The sequence below is a fragment of the Ovis aries genome, chromosome 21 (genome assembly GCF_016772045.2).
Source record: "Ovis aries strain OAR_USU_Benz2616 breed Rambouillet chromosome 21, ARS-UI_Ramb_v3.0, whole genome shotgun sequence".
In the NCBI taxonomy this organism is placed as follows: domain Eukaryota; kingdom Metazoa; phylum Chordata; class Mammalia; order Artiodactyla; family Bovidae; genus Ovis; species Ovis aries.
The window spans coordinates 37,473,411-37,483,611 of NC_056074.1; the positions used below are offsets into that span (position 1 = coordinate 37,473,411).

General features: G+C 53.5%; 1 protein-coding gene and 1 long non-coding RNA gene across 3 annotated transcripts; one reads left to right on the top strand and one right to left on the bottom strand.

Moving 5' to 3' along the window:
• The first annotated feature begins 47 nt into the window (after positions 1–47).
• Positions 48–1,706, top strand: LOC114110027 (uncharacterized). The gene is made up of 2 exons (XR_006057470.2): positions 48–917; positions 1,001–1,706. It is a non-coding gene; the product is annotated as an uncharacterized LOC114110027 (long non-coding RNA).
• MTA2 (metastasis associated 1 family member 2) lies at positions 1,540–10,171 on the bottom strand. Of its 2 annotated transcripts, none has more exons than XM_027959366.2 (18): positions 9,763–10,171; positions 8,963–9,030; positions 8,493–8,586; positions 6,535–6,652; positions 6,341–6,404; positions 6,040–6,157; positions 5,658–5,760; positions 5,351–5,450; positions 4,989–5,177; positions 4,817–4,891; positions 4,631–4,689; positions 4,391–4,488; positions 4,143–4,282; positions 3,661–3,889; positions 3,269–3,358; positions 2,818–2,936; positions 2,584–2,726; positions 1,540–2,367 (listed from the first exon to the last, which is right to left on the bottom strand). In XM_027959366.2, exons 1-18 carry the CDS (start codon positions 9,788–9,790, stop codon positions 2,202–2,204), a joined length of 2,001 nt encoding a protein of 666 aa, XP_027815167.1. In that variant the 5' UTR covers positions 9,791–10,171; the 3' UTR covers positions 1,540–2,201. The 2 variants fall into 2 exon arrangements, with proteins under 2 accessions (XP_027815167.1, XP_042093839.1); XM_042237905.2 differs by lacking the exon at positions 9,763–10,171 and adding an exon at positions 9,384–9,658.
• Between the last annotated feature and the right edge of the window lie 30 nt (positions 10,172–10,201).

A 10,201-nucleotide genomic window follows, 5' to 3' on the forward strand; every position in this document is an offset into this window, starting at 1 on the left:
CAGAAGCAACTTCCGCCGGTCCAGTAGGAAGTGACGCACCGTCGGCCAATCGCGCGGTACACTCTGCTGAAACCGAGCTCTTTCGGCTCAGGGTTCCGTCTCCTGCCGGAGTTAGGTCTCTATCCGCGCTTGGAAAACTGTCCACGATGCTTATCTGCATGCGGTAAGCCAATTGGTGTGCTCTGAGCGGTTAAGACGTTGATTGGCCCCAAGACCATGAATATTCACAAGGCAGCCACATGGTCTGAGCCGGGTTTCTGGCCCGGCCCCCTCCTTGACAGCCGGCGGTTTCCTTGCTGGATGACCTAGGGCAGGCTGTGCCCTCCTTCGCGGGGCAGCAGAGACCCGTGGGGTTGTATCCTCAACCCCATATTTACCTGGTAGATAAAGGCGAGTCCTTCACGAAGCCCGGGCTGTTCCTAGTCTCCAAACCTCCTGAGGACTCTTATCCTCTTCCCTCTGCCTTCGGTCCTTTCTCAGAATGGTGTTCTGCGCCCGCTTCCTAGCCCTGATTGAGGAGCTCTTCCCCCCTCCCGCGCACCTTTAGAACTCCACGGGCTCACAGCCAGATGGCCTTTCTTCTTCGATAGCCATCTGCGTGGAGTATTCACCAGATGCCAGAGCCTCCCGCCCATTTAAAGGCATGCAGCGGAAACTGCTGTGATGGCAACTGCGTAAAAACATTGGAGGGTGCTGATACAACCGCAGACCGTTGTAGTGGTCATTTCTCCCGACACCAGAGGTGTTGGCTTAGGCCAGGAAGAGAGCAAGTTTGCTGAGGAGGCCCCAGGGACAGGGACCATGAGATAGAGGGGCCTATCAGCTGGGCTGAGCAGCTTACTGTGTTGATCAACCCACAACATCGGGCTGTGAGAAGAGCAGCGGACCTGAGTCAGGCGTCTCAAACTAAACTCGAGGTAAGTCTGCTGCTTAGGCTTTTCCCCATCTCTAAAGAAAGTGCTCAAGGAGTACACAGTAAGCTGAACTTCTCTCTCCTAAGGTGCTCCTCTCATTGGAACCAGCTCGTGTCTGTCTCCCAAACCCCCAAAGGCAGGAAACACCACAAGGGGGACCTCAGTATCAAAGCAGCTGCTGAGGCTGGCTGTGGGGATCCTTGAAGTAGCAGAAAAGTAGGTGGCATGATCCTATAGTACCCTCCAAAGTGGACTACATCCCAGAATTCCTTCAATAAAAAGAGGGGAGTAAGAGTTGGGAAATAAAGAAGAAACTAGACACACACACACACACACACCCTCACATCATATTGTAGGGAGCTGGGGAGCAGTCTGGACTCCACATGAAAGCAAAATGAGAGCAAGCCACCTGTCCAGGCTACATAGCACATAAAGTTGTTCCCAGAGCAAGCCCCATCTGCACCTTCTCTATTGTGCTTTGTCCTTTATTTTCCCAATCCAAGACATACACCCCAACACATACACACACACACACCCTCCTATAGAAACCACCAGACAAACACCCCCTCCTATAGAAGCCACCACACACACACACACAGCAGAGAATAGCTGAGCCAGGAGGAGCTGAAGAAAACAGCTTTTTATTTGTTACTATAAGAACCAATTACAGAATCCGAGGTTAAAAAAACAGACAAAAGGTCTTTATTTCTGAGAACTGGCGTACAAAAGGCAGAGGGGACAAGGGGAGGGAAGAAAAGAGCGAGCATAGGCTGGGATTGATACCAGCTTAGGGGCTTCAAACTCCAATTAGGAAAGTCCGGACACCGGACGGCAAGAGAAACCCCCAATTAGGAAAAAAAAAAAAAAGACATGGCAGTCATGGCAGTGCACGCCCCCCTCCCCCAACCAGATACCACCTGGTATCTGTTTACTCTTCCCCTCCCCCATCCCCTTTCACAAAGGGAGGCAAAATTTTTAAAAAATTAAAAAACCCTCCCCCCCAAACTGTCCAAGACAACTGTGGGTCCTACCCCCCAAAACAGGCTAGGTCCCCACAATGAGCCAAGATCCTGCAGTCTGCCCTCCACCACCAGGCATGGAGAGGCATTAGAAGGGGACAAGCCTCCAAGTGCTAACACCAGAGGGCGCCCGGCCCCTCCAAGGACACACTCATTTGCTCCCTCCCTCCTTCACTCCTCATTCCCTTTGATACTAGAGGGAAGGGAGGCTAGGTGCCCTGTGCACCCACCCTCTAGCTTTCAGCCCACCTCCCTTCCCCACAGATGCTCAATCTTCCAGGACAATGGGCTCATTAGTGCTGGCAGGATGTGACGATGGAGGAAGAGGGACTGGGGGCCGCACTGCCATCAGCGGTGGCTTCACCTTCAAGGGCAAATTGGGTCTGCGGGCAGCTCTCCGCATTTCCAGGTGGGTCAGAGCCTTCCGCAGGGCTCTGGCCGGCAAGAGAAGAGGCAGCAAAAAAACCAAAGACCGCCAAGGTGAAGCTCCACATTCCACTACGATGCCACCTTCCAGCCCATCTTTTCCCAGCATCCCGCCCCCGCAACCCAGTCTCGTGGAGCTGCTCTTGCTCAGATCCTATTTTCTTTCCCATACCCACCCATCTGGGTTGTTGACCTCTCGGCCCCTCCCATGGTGGGCTCCCTACCTGGTATCTTTTGTGGCCACAAACACTACAGGATTAGGTGCATCAGCTGGGTTGAGTTTCTGACGCTTGGCTGCTGGCTGTGAGCTTGAGCGAATCCCTGAGGCCAGAGGCCTTCCGTTGGCAGAGAAAGGAACTCCTGCCATCTGGAAAAAGGTGGGGCAACACAATGAGAGAGGGGACTCCCAATCACCTATCAGATATAAAAGCCCACCCAACTCCACTTGGCCCACTCACAGTCTCATAGGCCCGTTTCACCATGATGCCCCCCAGTCCCCGGTTCTGAGTCAGCTGATTTCTGTTGATCGGTGTCTTGGTACCCCGAGGTGTTTTTGGTTTCAGAGGTGCCTGGGCCACTGTCGGAAAAAAATTAAAAGAAACCTTAGAGAACGTTCACACTTTCTCTATGAATACCCGAAAGTAGTGATGGGAGAGGGGTCTGACAAGTAATTAGCAGTATTTCGAAAGTCACATATGAACATGTTCTTATCAATCAGTATGTAATTATACTAGATAGCTTATGAGAAGAACATTTTTATCCTACAAAAGTACAGTTAAGACTAAACCTCTTTGGACTCAGAAAGAAAAAAGCAGAGGAAGAGAAGGGTCTTGATAATAAAAGCCAGACACCACCTAGCAGCTCCCCATCCTAAACCCACCCTGAGTCACCTAGCTCCCCATCCCTTACCCAGATCTTTGACGATAGCTGCCAGGGGCAGCCGCACCAGAGGGTGAATCTTCAGTGGAGTCTTGGCAGCCTTAGGAAGTCGAATGGAGCCTGGAGAACAAAGACGACAGCTTCTGAAGGTGCGTCACCATTCAGGTCTCTCCGGGGCCAGGAGCCGCACTGTGCAGCATGCAGGATCCCAGCTCCCTAACCAGGAAGTGCACCTGCTCCCCCTGCACTGGGAGTGTGGAGTCTCAAGCCCTGCACTACCAGGGAGTCCCAAGGAACCATGTCTAATCCATAACAAGTCCTTGCGGCCTACTACCTCTGCTGTCATTAAACACCCAGAGAAAACCCTGGTCTCTGGCCACAGCAACCCGCACGTGCCACCAGCCCAGCACTCCTGCCCTTACACTCTGCCTTGATGGCGTTGGCATTGATAGGGGCGTAGGGTCGCCGGGCAGCCCTCCTCGGCTGTAACAGGTCCCTGCACATGCGTCTGGCGAGACGGGTCAGCTTCGTGGTCTGGAGCAGGAATGTTTGCCTGTTCTTAGCCAGCAGCTTGGCCCGGTTGGCGCTGGTTGTATAGGGGGAGAGACCTTGGGCTTCTGGTCTGGACAAATGACCCCTCGAGTGTGGCTCCTGGAAGGACACAGGATAAAGGGAGAACAGTCAGTCACCAAGGCTCCCTTCTTCCACTGTCAGCAGAGGATTTATTCCCGCCTGATTTCTTTGTTGCTGTCCTGACCACCTGGCTCCCCAACCACTACCAAGTCCCACCCCCGCCACCCACAGTCAAGCCATCACCTTACTGGAGCTGGGTGTCCTGGCCTTCGCCTAAAGCTCACATCAATTAGCTTACTGCTCTCCCCAACTGCTCCTCATCCATCCTTACTGTGGTGCCCCGAGCAGCCCCCTCAAGCTGAGTTGGGGTCTTCAGTCCCCCGTACTTCTTCCAGTAGATCCAACAGGAAGCACAGAGGCGGCACTGCATGTTGGGTGGGCCCCAGGCGTACCACTGGGCAGACTGTGTGGCTGTGGGAGCATGAGCGGAGGGAACAGTCAGGAGGTAAATGCCACTTGAGCCTCTGAGGCAAACACCCCACTCACCCCCAGCAGCCCTTATCCCTCTCTGGAACTCACTGTGGCAACTCTCACAAGTCAGGCCCTTTTGGAATCCAGCCCCATTCATGCCAGGTTTTGAGCCCACAGAGATTATCTGGTTAGGGTTTGGTTTGGTGCTGATGGGAGAGAAACCAGGAACTGGTCAAGACTTCCACTTTGTCCCCATAATTTGCCCCTGTCTCCTGTGCACCCCCATCACTTAGGAAAGCACAGGTTAGGGGCGGAGAGAAGAAACACACCCTTACCCATCATACTTACTAGGTAGGGATGTAGACTTGTTTTAGTTTGCTGTCTGCTTCAGCAGCTTTCAATCTTTTCTGCGGGAAGGAGAAAAAGGAAAAAGGATCAGAGCATCTCAGCGGGGGGTGATGAGTGGTGTCATCAACTTCAAAAGCAGAGGTGAGCAGGGGTCCTCTGGTCCAGCCTCCCCAGCCCAGATCTTACCTGTTGAATGTATCGGTCTGTGGTTTTCCACATGTAATAAAACTGAACTATGCTGGCCAGTGACTTCCAGGGTAGCTGAAGAGACGGAGAGAAGGGTGAGCTGGGATCTGGTCCCAGAGCCTCGTTCCCTCATCTGCCACCTCTTCCACCTCTCCTAGCTCCAGCCACTTACAAAGTCCTGGCGAATATCATTGAAATCCTTCCCATACTTCTCCAGGGCCTCTTCAAACAGCATGGCCTCTGAGGCTGACCATTCCTCCATCTCATCCCGACACAACACGGGCCCGCCCTGGGGCACCAGGGTCGACATGGCCTTAGCCAGGTCATAGCCATTCCTCTGCAACGTATCCATTGCGTGAAACTACAGGAAAGGTGGGAAGCGATGCTGATGACCTGAAACTCTCAGCACCACTCCCCTGCTGCTCTTTAAGTACTCCCCCCACCTCAGAGATAACCTCCTCCCTGCAGAGTCCCGAGGCTCTGCAGGTCCCTGCAAAACACAGCCTACCCAACTACCCACCAACTTTTGCTCACCAGGGTGATATCTCGGGAGGCAGCGGCTGCACTCATGTGCAGGCTTGGCTGCCGAATGGAGCTGCTGCAATCTAGGGCTCTTGCGAAGGTCCCCACAGCTCTAAAGGAGAGAGTGAGAAGTCAGGGAAAGAAAGTTCGAGTGGGCTGAGGAATCAAGCCAGATGAGGTGGGTTGGGGGGGAGGGGGGAGCGGGGGCGGAGGACAACACCCAGGCCAAAAATAATTAAAAGTCCATCTCTTAAGAACATGACTCAGAACTATGTCCACACCGCCCACAGCCCATCTTCCCCATCCACCCACCCCTCACCGGGCCACCACGAGAAACTGATCAATCTGCCGGTCTGTGAGAGGGTTGTCTGGATCCCAGACTTTCATCTCCATCTTCTGTTGGTTCCGATTATCAGATTCTCCTGGGGAGTGGAAAAATGGTTATCATCCAGGAGAAAAATAGGTGCCTTGACACAGGAACACCTCATCTCCTCCTTGGATTCTATTAGCCACCTTAACTCTCAGACTTCTCTTCCCAGTGTGCCCATCTGCCCCCTTCAGGTTCCTAAGGTCCCAGTCTAGCCGGGTCATTAACACAGAGCCACGCAGACTGTGCACCACACAAAGCCAAGGCCCACCACTCAGAGACTTTGATCTTAAGATATCCCAGTGGTCATAACCCAGTCTCTCCTGCTGCGTACCCTCTGCCAGGCGATCTGGGATCTCAGCTTGGTATTTGCAACCAACTCGGATCTCTCCCTGATCAGCTAGAAGTGTCTTCTGCATAGGGTCAAACACCAGTGAGTAAAAAAAGCAGTCCTGGAGACAGAAAGAGAGAAAGTAAGCTGGGCAGCAGTCCTCATAGGCAGGGGACACAGGGGTTATCTGGAGTTCCCAAGACAGGCAGACTGTCAACCTGTACCTGATCCCAGTCAGACTTTCTTCCTGCCTTTCGGGGCAATACCCACTTCCCTCCCTCTTCTCCCAACACTTCTTTCTCACCTCCTTTTCCAGGTACTGGCTCAGGATATCTGTCTCATTCAAGAGGGTCACACTGCATTTCCCCCTACAGGAGAGAGGTCAGAAAACCCTGGGTGAGCTCATTTCCTCCGTGCGGCATCTCCCGCACACTAGCCCCTCCTCTCCACCTTCTAAATAAGTGCATGCAAGCCACAGTGGCTCTGACTGCCCCATACCTTATGTGGGTGGCTGGCAATGATTCGAATTGCCGAGAAAGAAAAAGTTCTCGGTGCTTCAGTTGATGTCGCTGCTGTTCTGACACCCCTGGCTGCTTCGATTCCTCCTCAAACTCCCCTGGGAGATTTAGGAGGAAGAAAGCAAGTCAGAAACTAATTCAGAAAGAAGCCACCTTAAAAACTCTAACCCAGGGAAAATATTTTATGTTTTCCTCACATTCCTCAAGGACCTGCCTTCCATATCCTCACCACACCACCCTTACCTCTTAGCCCGCCCCTGTCGCCATCACAGGTGCTCCCAACTCTTCATCACTAATGAGGGCTTTTAGGGAAGAGCTGCTCAGGGTACAAGGGCTTCCCAGGTGGCTCATGGGTAAAGAATCTGCCTGCCAATCAATGCAGGAGATGGGCTTGGATCCCTGGGAGGGGAAGATACCCTGGAGAAAGAAATGGCAACCTGCTCCCAGTAGTCTTGCTTGGGAAATCCCGTGGACAGAGAAGCGGGCAAGCTATGTTCATGGGGTCACAGAGTCAGACACAACTGTACATACACACGCTGAGAGTACAAAGGCTGCCACAGAAACACATGGCAAACCCAGGTGCCAATGCTCAGATACCACTCATATGGCACAAATCTGCCCACACCAGGCCCAGCAAGAATATTGCACTTGTCTCTTTCTTGCTAAACTAACCTGGGGTCCAGAAATTCAGTGACGATAAATAAATAAATAAAAGCATCAAACAAAATTGTGTTTACCAGTTCTGCAAATTTCAGGAGACTCTGCTCTTAAACATCACATGCAACCCTTACTCTCTTGTTTTCTACTTGCTAATAATAGTTTGTTTTGGGGGCTCTCAAGGACAGTACCTCTCAAGCCAGTGCCAACACCTTATTCCCCAAGGAGCTGCAACTTGCCCTGAAACCTTAGTGGAAAGGGTTAACTTGGTTGGGTGCCAACCAAACAGGGAGGGGGCAGAAGAGCCACAGGCCCAGGCTCATTGGTGCATTGTTCCCAACCTCAAGGAGAAGGGGGGGGCAGGGGTGTGCAGTAGGCTCCACCCCTTGCCTGTGTGCTCCGGAAACCCTGTGCTAAGGCAAGGGGGACCACACCCCCCACAGCCTTTCCGATTGGACAAGACCAAGGTCAGCCCCTGCCAGACAGGGTTGGAAACCCCAGAGAGCCAGAGAACTTGGTCGGCCCAGGTCCTCCTTAACCCCTTCACGCCCAATGCTCAAAGAAGCCCAAAATAAGGAAAATAATTTAGAAAGGAAGAACAAGAGAAAGGGGAAAGAAAGCCAAAGCAGGAAAGGAAAAAGAAACTATAAGAAAACAGAAAGCTGTGTATCTAAAAAGATGAAAGCATCAAGAGAAGCAGGATAGGCTGAAAAGAAAAGGGAAAGATGTAAAATGGAGTCCAGGGCTAGGTGAGTCCTAGGCTATGTGAGAATAGAGAAAAAGCGCAAGAAAATGTTCCTGGCTTCCTATTTTCTCCCATCAGTGTAGTCTTACCACCTCATGATCACACCAAAAACCTGCCTTCCTATTATGCAGGCTTCTCAGTCCAGTCTCTTCTCTTCACCTGACCTTCGCAGTCACCACCTATCATCCCAACACAACCGAAACTGTCCCCCTAGAGATCTGCTTCTCTAAAGTGCTTCCTCATCCCCGATTTACATACTATCATCTCTTTAACATACACCATTCACAAAGGCAGATTCAAAAATACACACTCACACACAAGCCAAATTCTGGCTTTCCTTATCATGGCCTCTCCACCTTGCTTCTAACCCAACATGTAAAAACAGGCCTCCCTCTGCAGACCAGGCACTTCCCACCCCCAAACTCACACCCCTGCCTTGGGCATGCTACAAGAGAACACCTGCAGGGACATGCCCAGGCTTCAGATCATGGGCAGGGGGAGACAGGGAAACCGGGGGTGGGGACAAAGACACTCACTGGCATTACTATCAGCCAGGCTGTTGAGGCTACTCGAAATGTCCCTTCGCCGGAAAAGGCACACAACCTTTGCCTCCACGTTTCCATTTGCAGTCTAAGGAGAGAAAAAACGGTGGTGAAAACTAATCATTTGAAAGTGGAAATGCATAAAGAAGAGACTAACATCAGTGAACAAGTTTCTAAAGGATGTAAGAAAAACTCAAATTATGAATCAAGAGATTCACATTTAAGGACAGACTTCCAAATCCCTTTCCTCAGCCCCCCAAAAAACAGAACAGTAAAGTTCCCACTAAACTCTTAATAGCCTTTCCTGAAAGCGTGGAAGAAATGAATGAATGAATATGCATGGGTACTTAGGACAGGGTTTCTGTTATCGCTTGTCTCTCATTCACCTGAAGTTACAGATCTCTGAAAAAAGAAGACGGAGGTTGCTGGGTAGGGGGGGAGTGGCGGGCCTCTGCTCTACTCACCTTGTTGAGCTCTTCAATCCTTCTAACCAGGTAAGGATTGCTGGAGGAGTTCTCAAAATAGACGTAATCTGTAGGAGGGGGTGGGGGAAGAACCGGGAAGATCAGAGGAGTAGATGGGAGAGTCCAGCACCAGAGTGGGAGGAGCGAAAGGAGGCCTGAGTAGACCAAAAGGAGATAAGGGTCTAGGTAGAGAGGACGCAGAAATGTGGAAGTGTACAGACTAGCAGAAAATAATGGACGGACGTTCCACCCCCTAATCACCCAGTTATTAAATCAGATCCTCCGCTCAAAAGTGAGCCTTAAGGAGGAGACAAGAGAAGCAGGGGGTTCCCCTGCTCAGCAGTCCCCACAACTCAGCGATGGAGTTGCATCCCGGTCTCGTTCAGGAGAGCAATTGCTCATCCCTGTACAGGGCCCCCACCTTTGTGAACCGAGGCGCACAATAACGCCTGGGAAAAGGAAACCTCCCGGCCGCTCCCCCGTTGGTGGCCAAGCAGTTGCGCCGGCCCTTCGCGCCCCCTGCCTGCCCTGTCAGCCCCTTTGGAACCACTTTCGCAAGCCCACTCCACGACCCCGGCGGCCCAGACGCTGCCCTGAGAGTGCCGTCGGGCCGCCCGCAGCCTCCCCGGGAGTCTCGGAGCCCGGGCGCGTCGCGATCCCCGCGCCCTCGCTCCCCATGCTCCCGGTTCCGGTTCCGGTCCGCGCTCTGGACCACGCCGCCCCAGACGCGGGTCCCCGCGCCGCTGGGAGCCGAGCCTCTCCCGCCCCGAGTCCCGAAGCCCCTAACACCCGGTACTCACCCCCCACTCGGTACATGTTGGCCGCCATGGCCGTTCCCGCCGCCGCCGCCGCCGCCTCCGGCCGCACAAAGGGGTCCGGAAGGCTCCCGAGGGCAGGACTCGAAGCGAAGCCCTGAGCGCGGGGCCGGCGCTTCGCAGAAGTCTCAGTCGGGCCCGCGCAGCCGGCGCCTCCGCAGCCTCAGCCGTCGCGGCTCATCCCGGCCCGCGCTGTCGCCGCCGCCTCTATAGCCTCACGCCCGGGACGCCGAGACCGGCGCCGGTCCGCTCGGCTTCTTCCGGAACGAGCTCGGATCCCGCCGGACCGGAGGCAGGCTGCAACTACCTCCGCCCTCGCCGAGTCCCACCAGACGTTGGACTCTGAGGGCCGCCGCGAAGACTTGCCGGCCCGCCTCGGGGTTCGCCTCCTTCCGGAACACCTTCGGCGGATCCGGAGAACAAG